At 41.6% G+C, this 22,073-nt stretch overlaps 1 protein-coding gene across 1 annotated transcript in view; it reads right to left on the bottom strand.

The window, feature by feature from the left end:
- Positions 1-18,888, bottom strand: part of ARHGAP15 (Rho GTPase activating protein 15) — a 520,646-nt gene extending 501,758 nt beyond the window's left edge. The window contains exon 1 of the mRNA XM_048486956.1: positions 18,724-18,888. Within this exon, the coding sequence (XP_048342913.1) occupies positions 18,724-18,888 (165 nt within the window). The remainder of the gene's footprint in view (positions 1-18,723) is intronic.
- Positions 18,889-22,073: the final 3,185 nt, after the last annotated feature.

Here is a 22,073-nt window from a genome sequence, read left to right on the forward strand (position 1 = left end):
TCCAGACTTCTATGTTGAAGGACAAATGTTTGAGAAGAGCCATGATTACCTCAGGATCTGCAGCTCCAAATCAAGTATGTCTAGCTAGGAACATCTGTGTTGCAGCCAAGGCCTGATTGAAAAGCACTTGAGGATTTAGATGATGACCAAGAGGTCAAGACCTATTGAGGGGGCATGGATGCCCTCATATTATCAACAGCCAGCTTGCCAAGTAATGGAGAGGACTGTAGCCAGACATGATACTTGGGAAATTGTCCCCCTCACCCCACTGCCTGAAGTTGCTAGTGGCCAAATGAAAAAAAGAAGAAAAATTCTCAGTGTCAGCTCCTTAGAATGTTATACTTTCCAGAACAACATTGTGTCCTTCATTCAATAGGCTTTGGATATCAGTGCTAAACTTCCTTTGACAGTTAAGCTAAAAATGTGCAAGGATGAACAATGAAAAGATAAATAGTTATGAAAGATAAATAGTTATGTTATATATAAGGAGCAAATTGATTGGTTAATAATAATAATAATAATAATAATAATAATAATAATAATAATAATAATAATAATAATAATAATAATATACTCTACATTGGTAGGTCTTCTAAAATAGTTTTGTGATGCAAATTGAAAACCTTAATTTGTGTGCTAAAATGACAAAAGGTTATACGTGAATAATAAGAAATGGCAATTCGGAAAAATCTGCTATGTGCCCATATCATACCTGTAACATTATTCAGTCTCCCTTGGCTTTGAATGTTGGGTAGTCCAGGCACACTGTCTGTGTTAGAGCTTACATGTACAGCCTGCCATATGTGATCCTACTTATTTTCAGAAACAGGTCATCATTTCTCAATGCAATTGCAGGTGGAGTTCAAGGTACAGGAGGCAATGAGCAGTTTGGAAAAAAAATTATTCAGAAGGTTGCCCAAATTTTATTAAGTTGCTCACTCACAGGACACTGCTGATCAGGAAAGCAGAGATGACTGGACGGAGCAAGTGATTGTGACTTTTTGTAGCATAAAAAACAACAACCGTGAATATCAGCCTTACCTGTAATCTCTAATACTGCTCTGCCCCCTTGTGCTGTTGTAGTGAACTCATCTGAAAAGCAGCTTGGCTGCCTTTGTACACGAAACCCAGTTTCTCTTCTCACACACGCACACATACGCAAAGCCACTGTCACTTCTCACTGTTCTGGCAAGTTCAAGGTCAGTGCCTAGCTATTTTCAGCTCATCTCTTCTTGATCTGTTCAGAGAGATGACAAGGTAATGTGATTCGGGGTCAGCTGTATTACAGGAACCGTTACATAAAGGGAGAAAGTAGAAATCAATCCTAGCTGACAGTGTCTTCAGGATAATCAGCGCTCACTCCATGCCGCTGTCAACTTCCCTGCATCAAACACCATGTTACTTCTGTCAGATCTTTTTAACAGAGCTATATTCTCACTTTTGGCAAAGTAAATAAATATTTCACTGGGGTTTGCATTAAATTCATTGTTAGAAAACTTTACCACTTTCCCCTCTTTCAACCAATTCCTCGGTGCATTTACTAGATTTTTTGTTTGTTTGCTCATTGCTCAGATTTTCGCTTTGGACAATTTTTAGTAATTGATATAATTGACTGGGAGGGAGGAACCATTCTTCATTTTTGGATTAAGCATCTTGTGTCAGAATTTGCCTTTACCATCTTTTTCTTCCCCTTTTGCTCTTTTTTTGCCTCAAACTATTTCCAAGAACATTTGCCTAAACGATGCTCACCGCTGTTACCATAATGTTTTAAGACACCTTTCTCAATTTGTTTGATTAGGATTGCTTCTTCTGAATTGTTTCCTCCTGCAACAAGACATCTTCCTCAGTGCGGAATTATGAACATATCATTTCACAAGATGGGCTGCGTTTAGCGGCGTTTCAGTGACAGCACATAGGATGTCAGTTTGGGGAAAAGAGCTGCTATTCCATCCCACCCACCTTGTGCTCCCATGAAACTGCCAAAGCCCGTAGTACTCCTCGGAAGAGCAATTTACCATAATATTAGTTGTCGGTGAATTCAAAGACAGAATTCCTAAAGCTATAAAATGGATTAGAAACCATTTTTTTAAAAAAAGAATTAACAAACTAGAGTAAGAGTATACTGTCAACAAACAAATGCTTCATCATAGCACTGTAATTTGGAATTTTAATTACCCCTCTGCTTCTGTAACAAAACAATGTCTGAACTGGCAGCCATTTGAATCTCTCACAGGTCATTGAGCATTCTAGTTAATTACTCTATGAATAGCCTGTTTTTCTCCCCTCTGGAAACACGTTTCTAATGGCAGTCAAGGTCTGACAAATGTGTCATCTACATAATTAGCTAGGAAGCAACACAAAACATTAAACATGCTTTGTGCCGACAACTATCAAAACATTTCATTTGTTGTCAATTATTCATTACTTTGTAGGTTCTGAAGGGGTTGTTATTATGGAAATAAGTCCAGATGCTAACAAGGTTAGAGCTTTTGATTCAAATTAGTAATCAGAGGACTAACTTTACAAAAAAAATTTTATCCCCCTCATACGTTAGTGTTAGTATTCAATCAATAGTGAATTATGAACGAATTTTGCTAAGTTCCAGTCTGAAACCATTGCAGCATAGCACACTCGCTAATTTATAGAGTTGCATCTGCCTTTGAAGTGCTAGGATCTAAGCACAATAAGGAAACTTTCAGAACCGTTGGCAAGACTCACTTGTACTTGGTAAATAGAGTAAAAGATTTTCACAGCGTGAGATGGTATAATGTGGGGGAGGGAGACTTAGAAGTTTTCAAAATGCTTCCCCCCCAATCCATGCATCATATTGGATAAAGTTTTTTTTAATTAGCCCAAGCTCACGTAAAATCTTGGTTTCATAAGAAAGCCATGCTGCCTACCTCTGTCAAAGCATCTGGAATGAATTAAATCTGGATTTTAACAGTTGCACCGAAGATTCATTTGCTGTCTGTTGTCACTGGGGTGTTGTCTACAAATTAGTTAGCTAAAATGTGAGTTGACTGAAGGTTACATGGTATAGAATTCCAACGTGCCTATCTTTCTCTGATTTAGATACCTGGAAAGACATGAATATAGGATTCATGTAACTGCTGACAAGAAGGATACGATAAAGAATGGGAATGTTGTTACCAGAACCATAAGGCATACTGACAATCAAGATAATGGAATTTCCGTATTTGAGGTTTATTATTAACAAAAAAATCAAAATATTTTTAGAACGCCTCTGCAAATTCCACTTTCAAACAAGCCTGATCCTATGCAGAGTTAAGGCCATTGAAATAATTGAATTATATGTGCTTAACTTTCCATAGGATCAGACTGTTTTCTTAACACTGAGATCATCACTACCTATAGAACAGCAATAACAGGTAATCTTTTCACTACCACATCAAATGAATACTTACCCAGTTGATAACTTCATACTGAAAGGTTTATCTTCTCAAAGGTCAAAAATCAGAATTCATCTACATCATTAAAATGCAACACTCTGAACCCACAGGGACAACCAAACCAAGTGACCTCCCCTTATTATGTAGTAATTTGGCTTCTCATAGAATCAACACTTCCTTTTCAGGTGTGGTGCAGCCAGACTCTGTGAAAAAGACTAAACATCATTGGGACCAACATCCACATGGCTGAGTTAGCTAAACATTGATCTGCAGAAATTATTAATATATAAGCAGGTTTCTTGCAGGATGAACAGGTAAAGGGCACCATGTATCTCCTCAGATCTGCCTAAACTTCATCATGACTGACAGTACTGTGCAGAATTACTGCAATCTAATCTTATGGATTGCAGTCATCCTTAGACTCAAGTAACTCTGCTGAGGATTGCAGTGAATACAACTGGACTTTGTCTCTAATTAGTCACTACTAAATTGTTCCTTTTGGGTTGTTTCTGCATGGTCCAAATATTATGGGTTGAGCAAGAGAAATATCTCAGTTTGGTCAAGAGGTTCACACGGTTCCCAGTCCTAAAGCGGGTTTGTCCCACAATATTTCCATCATCCCAGGATTTTCAAAAATCCCACAGTGAACCCTCTGCCATGCAAACACCATGGGAGCAGAAACAGTTTATTTTTCCCACCCAACACCCTGATCTCCCCACCTGACATCATGTCAGTTTTCAACTCTGCTGAGCCACTAACCATTGCATCCCACCCTTACCAAAATGTTTCCCCAAGTACGTTTACTGCTCATTTCACCTGGGTTAATCAGGAGTGGAGTCCCAAAATGTCCCTGTTTTCTTTTCTGTACATGTACTGGTTGCTTGAAGCATATAGTTAGGGAGATGTGCACTTTGGGCTGAATGTTAGTGGGCATGTCACAGGAGGGGGGAGTCTCTCGTTTCCCACAAAAATATGAGAACGTGAGTGGGTATGTGATGTGATGCTGTGCCCCATTGTTTTTTGCTGCTACTTGCCATGTTAAGGTCTGCTTCGGGCCCTATCCAGAACTGGAAAAGGGGGGGCTTCATTTTCCCCCGCTGCTGCCCAAAACAACAGCCAATCAGAACACGGGACACTGGGGATGTTTTCACATGTGTGGATACATTGGGGTATAAATACAAAAGACCCAGGCTCATGTGAAATTAACTGGAGTATTTTCTCCTGGTCTTCACTTGATTCCTTCACAGAAACAGGCAGCCATGTGAAGGGTGAAACCATGATAAAATAGACCAAGACTGTAAGATACCGATTGTAACCCGGTATAATTGTGCCATGCAGAAATGGCCTTGCTTTTTGACTGTGGGGCCATTTATATCTCACAGTTCCTCTATCAGAAATATCGTTCAGTGGGTTCAGCCTACAGCACAGCTGTAGTATTAAAAAGCCTATAATGACATTTCTGGAGCCATTCCTATGGGTTGTTCTCCTGGAATCAGAACCTTGATGGTGTGCCTGTTCTAGTGAAAAATCCCAAGGCAATTGGCTGCTTCCATGTAGTCTTGGCCTTTTACATATTTTATTTATATGCTGCTTTTCTGTCTCATAAGGAACTCAGTTGTTAGGCAACTAACCATTGAAGATCACAAAATATAGCAAAGTGTTAAAATAAATAGAAATTAAAGCAGCGTTAAACGACAAGACATGTGACACACAATCATCTAAGTGCCCCGATCCATTTACCCCAACATCCTTGGAATAAAAAGATCTTTAGCCATGTCTGTAGTGATGCATCAATGTTAAGGCATCCTCTGGATGAATCCATAGAAAAGTAGTTTCCACAAAAGGGACTGTAATATGTAAAGAACACTTCAGTAAAATCTAACTTTACGCAGACAGAGAACAAGGATGGTTGTATTGACAATATGATGTAGTGGTTAGCAGAGGTGTAGAGTTTAGGCCTAGTTAGGGAACCTGCATTTCCAGATAGCCTAGGGATCCACAATTTCCCATCAGCCTCTACCAGCATGGCCAATTGGCCATGCTGGACAGAGGCTGATGGGAATTGTAGTTCCTGAACATCTGAGAGCCTGCAGGTTCCTACACCCTGATCTAAGCAAACTCTGAGCCTGGGACAAATCCTGAGTCTCTTGTGCCCCCCATGTAGGCGGGCCACCCTCCCCCCCCCCACTCACCTCAACAGTGATTTCGCACCAGCTCACAAAACACCCCCCCCACCCTAGTAAAACATAGCTAAGCATAGCTTCCTCCCACCTCAATTCTCTTCTCCTAATTTTGTCCCTCATACCAACCCCATGAAGTGCAGGCTGTTAAAGTCTGAGAAACAGCTCCAAGCCCATGCAAGTGGGTGGCTACATGTAAATCTCTCACAAACTCCACCCCAGAAAAAACTTTTACCAAACAATTGTCAGCATCATCTCTCACAAAACACCTCCAGTGGAATCCTCCCCAAACAGTACTCACTTTCAATGGTGTTTAAACCTAGGAAAACCAGATTCTTTTTTTTAAATCCATCTGAAAGAGAGAGAATCTGGGATCCCCAGTTAAAACAACATTAAAAATGATGCTGTTTTGGGGTGGATTCCCCCCCCACCCTGAAACAGCATCACTTTCCATGTTTAAACTGTGACCCTTACATTCTCCCTTTAGGTCCATGCTGAAGGGGGTGGATCGTGAGCATGAGAATCTGGGGGAAATTTGGAGGTGGCCTGCTATCAGGGGTGCAATTTCTGTTAAGCCAGCAGCACAAAACTTTCAGGGTATCTTTGGAGACTCTCTCTATAATACCAAACCCAGGTTTGGTGAAGATTGGGTTGAGGGGGGTCCAGTGCCTTGGCCCCTCAAAGTAGCCCCATCTCCCATTAGCTCTCTATTGGAAACAATGGGGGATGAGACACCCCTTTGAGAGAGTCCATAACTTTGGACCCCTGGAACCAAATCTCTTCACCTAATCTGGTGGTAATCACCAGGAGAGTCTCCTGAAAAATCCTTGAAATTGTGGTGCTGCTAGCCTAAAAACTGCCCCCCCTGAAGGCCAAAAACTGAAAAAACACACAAATGAACCTGATTGTTTTTGCTCTTACTAGACTCTAGACATGGGGTACTCCATGTCCCCTAGACAAATACGCCACTGGTGGTTAGACTACCACATCAGGACTGGAAAAACACCCACCGTTTGGGTGCATATTACATTTTCTGGCTTTACACAGAAGGCAGTTTTTCAGCAAGCAGTTCAGCTATTCAAAAATATTTATTTATTTATTGGTTGGTTGGTTGGTTGGATTTATAGGCTGCCTCATCCCCGAAGGGCTTGAATTGCTCAAAAATAGCTTGATCAGGTTGCTTTTTACATATTCTAACAGTAAATATACTGTAATCAGCAGTATTTCACACATGATCCTTCTTACACAGGTGGAGGAATCCTAATTTGTCCCCTCTCCCATAGACCTGCCCATGGCTGCATGTAGAGGAGTACTGGAGGGAAATGGTGCTCAGGGGCAACACCTGAATTAGGCGCCCCCACCTCCCTGTGCCCCACTTACCTTAGCCAGCGTCTGCTCTGGCGGCAGCGGTCCGGGCGTCTATTTCTGTGGTGGTGGTCCCAGGTAGCCTGTCAGCAGAGGCGTACCAGGGGTAAATGGCGCCCGGAGACAAATTGTCTCCACGACGCCCCCCAGGCTCTGCCCTGCCCACCTCGGCGGGGTTGAGGGGGGGGTTTAAAGCAGTAGAGTTCCAGCTGTCTCGGCTATTTTGTGTGCCTCGGACAGGGTTGAAGCACGCGAAAATGACATGACAGCAGGATTTCCTGGTCACGTAATGGACGCTTCCCCATGTGGTCAGAAGAGTGGCGCCTGGGACAAGGGGTACTCCCCTGTCTGTGGCAGACGCCACTGCCTGTCAGGGCCGGGCCTGGTGAGCCTGGGCCGAGCAGGGTGGCTTCAGCTAGGGTGCTCTCAACCGCAGGCCCTGCCAGCTGAAAGACCAGCCTGGCAGGGTCAGGCTGAGGGGCATCAGGTGACAGCCCAGCCAGGCTGCTCCTTCAGGCTCCGCCAGCTGAAAGAGCAGCCTGGCGAGGCCGGGCTGAGGGGTATCTGGTGGGCCAGAGCAACTGGGCCAGCAGCCCACTGTGGGCTGCCATTGGCGAAGCCCTGCCAGGCTGCTCCTTCAGCTGACAGAGCCCCCCACCCACCCTTGAGTTGTTTGCCATGGTCTGCAGTCGCGGTTCACATCTCAGGCAAGCGACTGAGCCGGCTCCTGCCTCCTTGACCTACCTGCTGACAGGGAGGCCAGCTATTGGGCAGGAGCCAGCCTGTGGCCATGACTCACCAACAGGTGGCTCAGGTGGGTGCTGCGGCTGTAGGCTGCCTCCCTGTCAGCAGGGAGGTCAGGAAGTGCAGGAGATGGTCTGTGGCTGCGGACCCCACCTGAGCAGCATGGAGGGAGCTTAAATGGCATGCGCCCAGGGACATGGAATACCCCATGTCTCCATTAGTGGTACACCACTGCCTTCATGAGCTAATCTTGTTAATAGTGAGCAAATTTATCAGACAGTGATCACAATTTTTTTACTTATTTGGTCTTTCAGTCTATATTATTACAGTTATTCTGTGCAGAAGCATTGTATTATGTACCATCAAGTCACTTCCACCTCATGGTGGCCCTATGAATCAATGTTCTCCAAAATGTCCTATCATTAACAACCTTGTTCAGGTCTTGCAAACTGAGAGCAATGACTTTCCTTTTGGAGACAGTCCATCTCATGTTGGGTCTTCCTCTTTTCCTGCCTTTCCTTCCCCTGTAACACTCTCTTCCAACACCACAGTCCAAAGGAATCTGTTTTCTTCCTGTCAGCTTTCTTCATTGACCAATTTTCACTCCCATTCATAGTAATAGGGAATACTATGCCATGAATTAACTTGGTTGCCTGTGACACATCCTTACATTTAAGAATCTTTTCTACTTCCTTCATGACTGCCCTTTCCAATCTCAATCTCCTTCTTATTTCTTGACTGAAGACTCCCTTTTGGTTGATGATAGAGCCAAGACTAGAACACCTTGAACAATTTCAATTTCATTGCTGTGCATCTTAAAACTGAGTAATTCTTCAGTAGTCATTACTTTTGTCTTCTTGACGTGCAGTGGTCAGCGGCGAAGCTCCCAGGGTGCTGGAAGTGCGCATCACACAATCAAGTGCACAGGATTTGGATCACGTAAGGGGGGGTAAAATCCTCCTGGCTCCTCCCCTTCCCTTCACACGGCACACTCTGTACATTCTTTACTTTTAGGTAAAACCGAGCAGGCTGGAGAATGGCCTTCCTGTTTTGGTGGGAACCTTGGCATTTCCCAGTGTCTCTAGGGAAACTGGAATTCCCACCAGAACAGGGAACAGGCCTGTTCTCCAGCCTGCTCGGTTTCTAAAGTAAGTGTGTGTGTGTGTGGGGGGCACTGCATCGGGAGTCAAGGATTCCCTCCACAGCTGCCTCTCCATGCCCCTACTCCTACTTTTAGAAGAGCTGTAGAACAGGTTCTCCCTGTTCTGGTGGGAACTGCATTTCTGAGACCCTGGGAAATGTAGTTCCCACCAGAACAGGAAGGCCTGTTCTCCAGCCTGCTCGGTTTTCTAAAGTAAGTGGGAGTGGGAGTGGGAGGGGGCACTGCGTGGGGCCCTCCCAAAAAGCCAGAGTGCGCACCGGGCGCACTCTGGCCCAGCTACGCCTCTGGCAGCGGTAGTCCTGCTTTGGCACTTTCAGGACACCTACGTACACATTATTAAATCACCTCACCTGACCATCAATTATCTCAGTGGAAAATCAATTTCACTTTTGTGTAGATGCAAATGCTGGCAAGGTTGAAGGAAATGAAGCTCTCCCATCACAAGGAAACAAAATTGTGCTGCAAGTCAGACCATGGCAAGACAAGAACATCCACAAGTGATCACAGTTATCAAACATAATATGTTTCCTGCAAAGTCTGTGGTATTCCTTGATCCAAGTTAAAATCCTGCCAGATGTACCTAACTTCTATCTCTTAATCCAATTTGCTGATTTTCTGTTACTCAAAAGTAAAGTAAAAATGACACATTGTGTTGAACCTTCTGGATGAGTATGATCATGTTCATATAGCATACAGCATTGAGTCTACTACTGACACTCATAGAGCTGCTTTACTTTGACAGTGACCCCCCCATGAAAGTTTTGGGCAGGCGCATAGCTGCAATGGAGACACCCAGGGTGTCTTGTCCCAGATGCTGCCATTGCAGTCACGCAGGGAGGTGGGGCCAGGGTGTGTTGGGGCAGGGTGGGGCATGTCGGGGGCGGGGAGGGCACACACAGGCAGTTCATGCCCCGGGCGCAATTCCCCCTCCCTTCGTCACTGGTTTTGGGAGCTTGTAGGAACAACAGCAAATTTGAACTGATGCATACTTTTTCAGACTTTCTAGTAGTCAAACCACAGCACTAGAGTATCACAATTCCTACTAAGCCTTAAGATGAACTGTGATCAAGGGCCCAGTCTGGTCCCAAAGCTATCTTTTTTTCTCTTGCAAAACTGAGGGAAATGATGAAACCTGCTTATAACTTACCAAGATGTTTATTATATTTAGTACAACCTTTTGTAACATTCTGCCTAGAGGAGACTTTTAGCTCTTCCGGCCTCATCTCCGGATTTTTTACTGATTGAGAATATGTGGTAAAATATCTTCACTGCTCAGTGGGTTGTTAACATGGACTTACATATAAGTGATTACATTAAAAGTATAGTAAACTGCTACATTATCCCTGACATTATTGATAGTCCAGATTACCTTGATCTCATCAGCTGTCAGAAGCTAAGCATTGTCAGCCCTGATTAGTATGTGGGAGACCACCAAGGAAGTCCAGGGTCACTATGCAGAAGCACTCAAAGGCAAACCACCTCTGTATATCTCTTGCCTTCAAAACTCGACAGGGTTGCCATATCAACTGACGGCACTTTCTGCCACCACCAAACTGCCATGCAATCAATAGCTGTTTGCATTCTAACAAACAAGTTAATTTGTTGAGGACTGCTAAGAACATATAATTTCCAGTTTTAGTCTTTAAAATTTATCATCTGAGCCTTTCATATTCTTTTTACATCTACCTTCAATGAACACTGCCATTTTGTCAGATGATGCACAGCAATAAAAGTCAAGATGGTGGTGCATGTTTAAGTTTGAAGGTGATATGAAGCAGCACAGTTTTGATTAAAAAACAGAATCTTATGGGCATTGTGCCCATCCTTGCTTGAAAAAAAATGTTTTTTATCAGTGTCTGTGTTTTTCTGTCAGGAGAGAACAAAGTAGAAAGCAAAACAAATCTTCAAAAAAAAAACCACCCTTGCTTCTACTAAATACGCTCTTTTAAAAACTGTGTTCTAATGATCTTTCCATGAAGGAAATAATCCATTTTCAACTAAAACTACCTGCAGCTATGAGGAAGGATGGGTTGGGGATGGGAAATCATGAAACTGGAAACATTTTTGAAAGGGCTGCAGACTCATTTAATTAACACTAAACAGATAACATATTTATGCAAAAGTCAAAATATTTTGGAAGCTGATAATCCTGTAAGCCTTAACACGGCAGAAAAACAAGAAATGAACGCAAAGTGTTACTGTTTCACATGCCTGCCTGATCAATGGTTTTCACATATTGATCTATAAACGGAGTTGACAGTCTGTGTTGGCTGCACATTTTCCAAGCAGCTCTATTTTTGTACAAAACCAATACGGGCAATTACCTTTGTTTGAGATGCCAACTCTTATCAATTCAATGTGATTTAGTGTCATTTTAATTAAATATCAGGATATACTTCAGGACAATCTCCACATACAAAGCCTCAAACTTGACTTTAAGCTTAATGTGAAGTAAACACGTACCATAGACTCACTATTCCTGACAGAGCTCAAAAATCTCTGCTCAACAGAAGGGCCTATGATTTTAGGAATGTCATTCATCCCTTTGGCTAGCTGAAACTTAAGGCAAGTAGTCACGTGTGGGAAAGGAAGAGGCAGAAGCAGGCATCAAATAGTGGGAAATTGCTTGTTGCCTCTGATAGTGTATTAGAGAGAAGCGTAAGATACCTGTTTCATCTCATCCAGAAGAACTATAATCTATAATCTTTTGGAATGAATAATGTTTAATGTATGCACCAGTGAACAAAGATGTTTCATTATGTATCTCTCTGAGGTTTAGAAACAGTGAATACTTGAATATTAATTCTGGAAGAGCCCATTTTATAGAGTCTAGGTCCAGTTCTAAGATTTCTGCCGTCAAGAAAGAGAATAAGAGTTTAGATTTATATCCCACTTTTCTCTCCAGTAAGGAGTCTCAAAGCAGCTTACAGACTTCTTCCCTTCCTCTCCTCACAACAGATACCTTGTGAGATAGATGAGGCTGAGAGAGTGCTGAGAGAACTGTAACTAGTCCAAGGTAACCCATCAGGCTCCATGTGGAGGAGTGGAGAAACAAATCCAGTTCACCAGATAAGGGGGCTTTCCGCATTACAGAAGGGAGCTAAGGTCGACTCGGTTCCCTTCAGTGGGGGGCGATTCCAGGCTGTCCGCACAGCAACTTACTTGGCCCCCTGGAACCGAGCTAAGTGGGCAGGATCATCTTGGTGCCTGTTTCGCTCCTCGATCGTGATTGGAGCTTGTGTTACCATGGGAAACGGGAGCGTTCTTTTTTTTTACAGTTTTTACGAAGTTTACAGTGTCACATGCCCTACGCGACTTCTCCCATTCTGCGCGATGCCACAAAAGCGGCTCCCTGATTGGTTGAACGGATGAGGTGTCGTTTCGCATGTGTCCGCACTTCAAGCTTTGAAGCGGTGCATCGAATCCTTGTTCCAGCAGAAAGGTGTAGTCTGGCATAACTGGCGACAGGGATGTCGTGCAGTTCTGAGGGGGGGGGGGAACTGGAGACAAAACAACGCTTGAGCTCAGTTACGCAGTGCTGAGATACACCTGAGGTGAAACCTAGATAGGGAAACGCAGCAGTAATAAATCCTCTGGTTTCCAGTGCGGAAAGCCCCTAGAGTCTGTCACTCATGAGGAGAAGTAAGAAATCAAATCTGACTCTCCACCGCTTTTAACAACTACACAATATCCAGTGGTGGGATTCAAATAATTCAACAACCGGTTCCGGTGGTGGGATTCAAATAATTTAACAACTGGTTGTTTACAAGCACCATTTTAACAAACGATTCTGCTGAAGTGGTGCGAACCTGCTGAATCCTACCACTGCCCATATTAATATCACATCTAGCGGCATCATGATATTCCCCACTGTAAACACAGCAAACACTGTAAACACAGCAAAGATATAGCAAGCCTATGTATCTTCTCATTGCTGTTTCATTATTACCAGACTTGTCCAAAGCTAACTTCACATATCTCATGTCTCATACACTATATGTCCTACAGAAAAAAGCTGATCTCTATTAGAACAACAACACAGTTATGAATCTATGTTCTACCATATCAAATGACCCTGAAAGTTCATGGTTGTTTAAAAAGGCCTTGTATGTACATTTTACTTATTCTAAGAGGTTTTGCAAAACAGACAGACAAAATGAACAAACAGAAACAAACGTATAAATGGGAGTAGTTCAGACAAAATTAGCCAGTTGCCAAACCAATTTGGCCCACAGTCAAAATGCAGTAGGCTTAATACAATCCAGATAGTTGCTAAAAAGGACAGGTATTAAAGAAATTTCTTGACTTTGAAATGGCAGATCAATTATCAATGGTCAGCACAGAATGAATGATAACTCAGAAGAAGAAAGCATTATTTCTAAACTTTAGCTGGTGGCTCAGCCAGTGCTATCAAGGAAACACAGATTGAAAGTCTCTTCTATGATCAGATCTGCCACCCAGTTTCTATTTATGCAAGGAATCCTGTATTAAAAAATTCTTCTGCAGTAGAAATCTAAAGCCGCCACTAATTCATCCCAGGGAGCAGAACCTTTCACCATCGTATTGTCAAAGGCTTTCACAGCCAGAATCACTGGGGTGCTGTCTGGTTTCCGGGCTGTATGGCCGTGTTCTAGCAGCATTCTCTCCTGATGTTTCGCCTGCATCTGTGGCTGGCATTTATCAGATCCTCTGAAGATGCCAGCCACAGATGCAGGCAAAACGTCAGGAGAGAATGCTGCTAGAACACGGCCATACAGCCCGGAAACCAGACAGCACCCCAACCTTTTCATCGATCAAAATATTTTCGATCTATTCAGATAACTGATCAATTAGCTAAAGATTCAATCTGCAGCCCTTAAAAGTATTCAGAATTATGCATAAACTGTGTTCAGTTAGTTCATTGTATGCTTCCAGGACAATATAGTCCTGACCAAATATAATTATCATTCATTTTTATGCACTGCCTTTGTCAAAACCATTATTTTGTGCATCATCGAACATGATACTTTGATACAAGAGCATTTATGCCAAAATTTATTTTTGCTTTCAGATGGATAGGGGGGAAGGGGGGAGAGAGAAGCAGTAGGTATTAGGACCCAGGTGAAGCATTCTACAAAAAAAAAAGGTCCAGCATGCTTTGTTCTGTGGTGGAAGAATATACAATCTACTAACATATTTATATAAAACAGTGTATAGAAGGATTTGTTGCACAGAGTGCTTGGTTTAAATTCTACCTCAGCTATAGCCATAGTGGTATTTGGCAAGGTTTTTCTTCCAGTTTACCATGTATAGGGTTTAGGGATGTTTCCAAAATTCTTCTTGTCCAAATTTCTCTCTTGGGTTTGACTGGTTTGTCATTTGCATTTCCTGACCTTATGTATTTCAGATCTTCATATGTACATTAAAAAGGTAATTGTTGCTTGCATGGACAGTAATAGCGAGATCCTTTTTGTGTTTTGTCAATGTACAGGAGCACTCACACAAAAACTATCTCTCAGAACAATGCTTGATGAAATGAAATGTATGATCACATCAAGATTGCTTTTCTATAATGCCTCATCAACATGCACTTTGCTCATCAGTAACACAGAGAAAGAGAAAGGTGCCAAAAATTGAAAGCTGTTGCACACTGTGCATGTTCCAATTTCAAAACCATTTTTCAGAAATTCTTCCAACTGAAGTAAAATCAGCATGACTGGAACACAGAACAGAGATAAATTCTGCAACAATAAAGGAATGGAACAAGGGAAGATTCACTAATTCCTAGTAGCATTATATTAATGTTCAAGATTTCATACAATATGGACTTGAGGCATTTTATATATAAATGATTAATAGTATTAAGATTTCTTTGCTTAATGAGAGAGTGCTCATTACATATGTGCAACTGATAATGTTTTCTCTTTTTTACACAAAGAGATGTAGAATCTGCACTTCAGAACATTGAAAAGCAAGTTCTGCTAAAATCAGCTTGAGAAAGGTCCAAGTATTTCACTGTAAGGCTGAGTTTACAAGTGTCAGATGCCTTTACTTCTGTCCCTCTTTGCTGAATTTTGATTCGCCTTATAGTCATGTAATTTTTTAAATTTTGCCAAATGTAAATGACAAGACAAGAAAAGAAAACATACTCATCCAATCCCACAAACTGCAATACAATTTTTTTGCTTGGTTGGAAAAGTGATCAACTTATTTTCGTAACTACCCATCTTCCATAAAGATGCATTACAAATTCTATTTTTCTACTCCAATATATTGACCTTCTAGTTAGTAATACTAACTTTTATGAAAATCCTTTCCATTCAAGTTCCCACTGTTTGTTCAGCGTGTATTTTGAAATGTTTGTATTTTTTCTTAAGATATCGGCCTTTCCTGTTTGCCTTTCACCAGCCACTTAGAAGGCGTGCTCAAGCAAATATGCCAACATACTTTTCATTCTGTCAGTATCTAGTCAAAAACTCGGCATGGCAAAGAGAGAAAGAGCGAAGGGAAGAGAGATGAAAATACTAGAATGAGCGAGGAAATTAGCAGCATGGCAAGCTTTCAATCTATTATATCAGAGCCAAGTTTGCAGGGTGAAATGACATATCCTGCATCTCTATAATTAGCTGTTAAGAAAACACAACTTTTCAGCTCCCTACAAAAGCACATAAATTGCAACTCTTGCGCTTATGGAAAGCAAGCAGCAAATATTTATGTCTGTTGCAACTTTTTTTGCGGGGGGGGGGACTTTTTTTGGTCTGTCATCCCCACATACTCTCTCTTCCCCCATCCCCCCAAAATAAAAGTTATGTAACAAGGTAATACCAACAATGAGAAACTGCATGATAAAATCCTGCCCAAAAGTGAAAAATGCTAATTTTGTCTCATTTAGCAGCTGGATACAGAAATGCTCATTAGTTTTAAGAGGGTTAATCCTTTTAACTTTTGCATATTGATATGCCAATTATGCCTAATTGTACAAGAGGCATCAGTCAAGGTAATAGTGCATAAACACATGAAAGTTATTAAGTACATCCCAACATGTAATAAAGTAGGTGTTAATTGGTAGCTGAGTTCTGCAGGCTATTGAGGTGGATAATTCATTGAGAGATGGATCACTTGTAATTTCTCTACATAATTCCTTTTGCAGTATCATGCTGTGATGTTTTCATGCTTGTCAGAAACAACTGCAGCCTAGTGCCTTTTGTTAAACACAGCCAATAAAATATGTTAGGCATCATTAAATATACTTAACTTTTAAACTTTTTCAAAGGTACAGTTCTTACTGATAATACATTATACTATTTCGAAATAAATTACTGTAAACACTGTTTTAACTTCCTAACCGTAGAACATCTCACTTGTGGGCATATTTTTTTCAAAAAAGCACTATGTGTAAACGTGTCAGAGGAAAGTGATAGTTTTAAATTGGAAAGTAAACATAAGGAAATGAATGTTTCATCAGTCACTGGGATGATATCTGTGGAGAGTGTTCCCCCCTCCCCTAAGTCTTGAAACGTAATGACAGTTTCTCTGAACTTAAACATTCACTTCAGCCAACTGAGAGAAGAATAATTAAAAGCATGCCTTTGCAGAACTACACTGATGAAGTGGCTGTGGTTAATTTTGCATTTGTGTGTGGGGTAAAAATAGCAGGGGGAAAAACCCACAACTATAAGCAAGCTGATTCCACTTACAATCTCAGTTAAGGAACTGAATATTTCATATGGTTTCATCGTATTGGCAGAGCAGCCAATTAATAGATCTCGTGGCTTTGAAGAGAATGTGAGGGGAAGTGGAGGTTCAAGCATCGTTTCTAGGCTTTCAGTTGTTTGCTGTGAGTCACAAAACTGAGCAGGAGTCCAGAACGAGGGCTTAGCATTGCATAAATAATTTTGCAACATCATATGGCCTCAGCTGCATGTTGCAGCCATTATGGAGGGAAATTAACCGAGAGAGGCTCATACCAATCAGTTTATTTAAGAGAACAGGATGAATACAGGAGAAAGGACATGACTGGCAACAGAGTTCACATCTAAAGTATTCGTGTTTATATCTTTCCAAAACAAAACTGGCCCTCACTTGCCTCCCTCAGCTGTTTAAATATTAGAGTAATTTCTGACTCCTATTTTTAACTGTTGCTAATTTCCTCAGAGTTTGAAAAATAGAGTTCAGTAATAAGCATTACCTCCTAGGAAGAAATTTTATTTCTATGTCCTGCTTTGTACAAAGGCTGTGGGTATATGGGGCAGAACCATCATACGATCCCAATGCCAAAGGCACAGCCCCGCTAGTGGAGCCAGTGCCATACCCATAGGTGCCACACCGGAGAACCTCGTGTATAAATTTTCAAATGTACTAAAAAAAAGAAAGACACGTATTCAACATCAACAAACTAGGGTTAATTCACACAAGCATTTTTATGGTGATAAAAAGTTGAATACATCAATCTGCAATATTTTTTTTCAAAGTCAGTACTGTCTATTCTGACCTGTGGTGTCTCTTCATGGTCTTAGGCAGAGGTGGGATCCAGCAGGTTCCCACAGGTTCCTGAGAGTAGGTTACTAATTATTTGTGTGTGCCGAGAGGGGGTTACTAATTGGTGATTTTGCCACGTGATTTTTGCCTTAGTTACGCCCCCTCCTCTCAGCAGTAGCGCGCAGAACTTGAAGCAGTCTAGTTGGAGGTGCACCGGTATGCATTCGTTTCCTGCCCAAGGCGCAGCGGCTGCGCCCTTGCCACAGCCCCACCCAGGAATGCCCCGCCCCTGGAATGCCCCACCATGCCCCCGTCGTGCCCCACCCAGCCCCATTGGCGCTACGCCACAGTTTGAATCCCACCACCATGGGAACCTGTTACTAAAATTTTTGGATCCCACTATTGGTCTTAGGTAGAGGTCTTTCATAGCTATTACTTAATTCTTTCAACTGGAGATGCCAGAGATTGAACTTAGAACATTTTGCATGAGCAGGAGATCTTCTATCACTGAACCACAGTTCATATATCCATAATAATCAGACTTCAATACTTGAACCTATTTCTAAATTGGATCAAGTACACACTTTAAAAAATCCTTACTCTGGGAACTGATCAAGAAGGAACTAGGTAACAATATCAGTATAGGTTGGACCACTGAGTGTCAGTAATCAGCAAAATGTTCTCACAGTGGTCACTAGCCTAGAAGACAGTAAGAGAAGATATAACAAATCTATGGAGGTTAAGATTATCAGTGCTCTCAGGATGAAAGGCTGTCTACAAATAAGCAAATACGTAAAATAAAATACAGAATAAAAATGGAATCTTTGTATTTTCAAAGGTTTTCATGGCTAGAATTAAGTAGCTGTTGTGGATATTTCAGGTGATGTGACTGTGGGAATGGTAGTTTTAGTGCTGTTTCACCTGCAACTACGATGTATGAGAAACATTAGGAGCTAAAACCACAGCCATATAACCTGAAAAACCCACAACAGACAAAACATAGAATCTCTGTATTAAGAAGAAAAATAGTTTGGATTCCTGTAGGAGACTCAAAGGGGCTGACAATCTCTTTTCCCTTCCCCCCTCACAACAAACACCCTGTGAGGTGGGTGGGGCTGAGAGAGCTCCAAAGAGCTGTGACTAGCCCAAGATCACCCATCTGGCATGTGTTGGCGTGCACAAGCTAATCTGATTCACCAGATAAGCCTCCACAGCTCAAGTGGCAAACAGGGGGATCAAATCTAGTTCCCCAGATTAGCGTGCACCTGCTCTTAACCACTGCACCATGCTGGCTTAAGAGGAAATGTGCATTTCTGAATGTCTGACATGAGGGCTAGCACATGGCTCTTGTTCATTTTAGAACCTTTTGCATGTAATACTAATAGACTTGTAGTATAATACTTACAGGTGCAAAAACTTTCAGATTATCTGAGAATATCATAGATCTTCCTTGGTTGTGTCTGTCATTGAGGCTTTTAGCATTTTTGGTCCTCATCTGAACAGCCCCTGTGTTTTCATATGAACAATGCAGTTTTTCAGCATTGGTATCAGAAGAGTCTAACTGCTGCATGATTAATATATCAATCTGAAAAACAGTTGGTAAAAAACAGTTCTTAGATCCAGGATTTATTCCAGTTAGTCAGTTAAAAAAGCTAGAGAAACCAGGTGAATATCCTTTAATATCAGGGGTATCTATCATCAGAATCAATATCTAGGGCATGTTATTCCTTACTAGCCCATCCAAGCTGTCTTGGATGAGTGCCGTTTACGTAAAAGATTATTCTTATCTCAAAAGCCATTCTTCTGTTGTGTAATCTTTCAGTAACCTTTCTGGTACATCCAGCTGGCAGGCATTACAGTTTGCTTTTAGTCTGCCCATTGGGGACAGATATCTCAAGTTTTCTCGTGGGCTACAAGTGAAGTGTTTGGCCTCAGCTGATTGTGCCAGAAAAATCAGCAGAGGAAATGAGGAGTCTGCTTTTCACATTAGGCACTGAAGTTGTGTTGTTCTGTTCATCATGTGTACAACTATTAAAAACATAATGTGAACGTGAGCAAATGATAACTGGTATTGTACTATAGCTAGAGGGTGGGTCTTGGTTGAATGGAATCAGCTTCAGCCATGAAGTTTCCGTGGGTGACCTTGGGCTAGAGATTGTCAGCCAGCTTTACAAGGATGAGACGACAGGGCTATGAAAAGACTGGGGAGGAGCCAATACATGTCACTCTGAACTCCTTGAAGAAAGGGTGGGATAACAAATTTAATAAATGGGTGGACAAAACAATGTTCATGATAAAATGTATGTGTAGGAAGACTAGTTGTGCTTCTCTGCAGTATAAATTTGTGCAGTGTGGAAAATTTCACCCCGCAGAAGCTCAAGAAGTCTTCCTCAAAGCCTCTCAGTTGCCTGACTTGTTCCTGTCCACTTTTTCTCCTTATCTCTTGTTTGGGGGCATTTAGACATCAATTGTGGTGTTACAGCTTGTATCCAGTGATTTAACACATGTGAGAAAATGCAAGAAATGGCTTATGCATGAAAATGGCTGAAGATATCACAGAAGACTAAATGCTGGGTTTTAAAAAAGAATTCCAATGTGAACAGTTTGAAATTTTTCATGTGGAGGCCATTTCAGATAAATAAGTGAAAATGAGATGGTACGGACAGTCTATGTATACTTTAATACCTCAGAAATAAATGTATGAATCATACCACTAGAAGTAAAGCCTGAGTCATGTTTTCTGGTAAGGATATGACACATTACAGCTATATAAACCATGTTCCTTGAACCTGTTTGGTACTTTAAAAAAGCTAAGGCCACTCATCCAGTCACAGATGCATAAACATTTCATTGCATCAGCCGTTTTACTTATTTTGCGGGGATATTTTTATTGGGACTCTGGGCTGTTATTAAAGCTGTCAGATTGCATAATCATAGGGTTGTCAGGCCCTGTTTGTACTTAGGTGGGAAATCTAGAGGGAAAGTTTAAGAGCTGCAGAAAGTAGACACTATGCTGGGAAGTATGCCATCTTCTGGATGAACTGAAAAACAAGCATTTCTAAATATTTGCCATTAAAGTTTTGTCTGCACCAGCTATTTAAAGTATAATTATGTATATAAGATGGAAATATATAGTGCAATATCCGGTGGAAGCTACTTACCCTGAGCTGCCCTGATCAACATCTGTGTTTCCATCCTGAAATGGCTCTCTTTTTATTGCTGTTCACTATGGCTTCATTTCCCATAAATCAATACTTCCCCCCTTTCTTATAATTACTTTTAAAAGGCCCAATGTTATGACAGTTAGACTAAGTGCAGAGAAAGAATTTGAATATGACCATGACTTCTATAGATGCAGTTCAACGCTGTGTGTTCTGCATACAAAATCACATTGCCATGTGAAATTCTTGGCAGTGAGGGAAAAATCACCTAGTATACAAGGGAGAAAGTGGATTCTGTTCCCACTAAAATAGTGTCCCCACAACATTTTGGTGCCTGAGACAGAAAAAAAAAAAGAAAATAGCATCTCCTTAGGGTAGTAAAAAGATAAGATAAATAATGATGCTTTAACATCTGCAGCCTGAAGTAGGCCATCTCACCCCTCTTTTACAGTAAGATTAGTCCTGACATTGGTAAATCAACTTAAGAAGAATTAAGCTAAAAAATCACCTGTATAGACTTTATTCTTTTCATCTGAATATATCCCATCTGTATTCTATTTCTTATGAAACGACATTATACGAAGCGAGACTATTGTTCTATTGAAGTCACTGCTGTCTTCTCTGGCTGGCAGAGGCCCTTCACCTACTAACTGGCCCTTTAAACTGGAGGCACAAGGGTTCCCCACTAATGAGCCAAGGCCTCTCTCCAGTTTAGGAAGCTGACTTACATTGACTCACATTGTTGGTTCATCTAGAACACTTGTGTTTACATTAACTGAAAGTAATTCTGTGAGAACTCAGGTAGGGGAATCTTTTTCACCTGAGTTAATTAAAACCTTTTCAACTGGAGATACTAACTAGGCTATAAATCTGGATGCATGCATTCCTTTTTTGGGTTTTATACCCTGCTTTTCTCTACCAAAAGGAGTCTCAAAGTGACTGACAATCAATCATCTTACCTTCCCTCATGCCACAGCAAGCACCTTGTGAGGAAGGTGGAGCTGAGAGAGTTATGAGAAAACTATGACTAGCCCAAAGTCACCCAACAGGCTACATGTAGCAGAGGAGTGACTGGTTTTCCAGATTAGAATCCACTGCTCATGTGGAAGGACAGGGAATCAAACCCAGTTCTCCACATTAAAGGCTGTGGACCCTTGGTCCTCAGGAACCTACATTATTAAAGGGACTGATACAAAAGCTTTCTTGGAAGCCACTCCTAAACTCTAGAACTTCCTTCCCCAGAAGCTGCAAAGGCTTCCAGCAGCTTTTAAAGACATATTCCAGCATATTTAAAGACATATAGCTTTCAAATAGGATTTTATGTTATTGTGGTGTGCTGTATCAAAAAGAGCCCTGGAAGCCTGTGGAACAGCCAACAGGTCAACTAGAAGTCAGTCAGCCCCTAACAAGAAGTATCGACAGTACTCAAGGAAATATGAGACCTCAAACCACTGGAGGGAGGTAAGTTCATAGGACTTTCCCATATTCCACAAGGGTCAGTAAGGGGTCAGCAAGGTAGCTGAGCAGAACTCCTGGCTGTAGGTGAGAAAGCTAAAGTCCATACACGTAGTTTTGTTTCTTTACAGCCATAGCA

Source organism: Sphaerodactylus townsendi, linkage group LG02, assembly GCF_021028975.2.
Source record: "Sphaerodactylus townsendi isolate TG3544 linkage group LG02, MPM_Stown_v2.3, whole genome shotgun sequence".
Classification (NCBI taxonomy): Eukaryota; Metazoa; Chordata; class Lepidosauria; order Squamata; family Sphaerodactylidae; genus Sphaerodactylus; species Sphaerodactylus townsendi.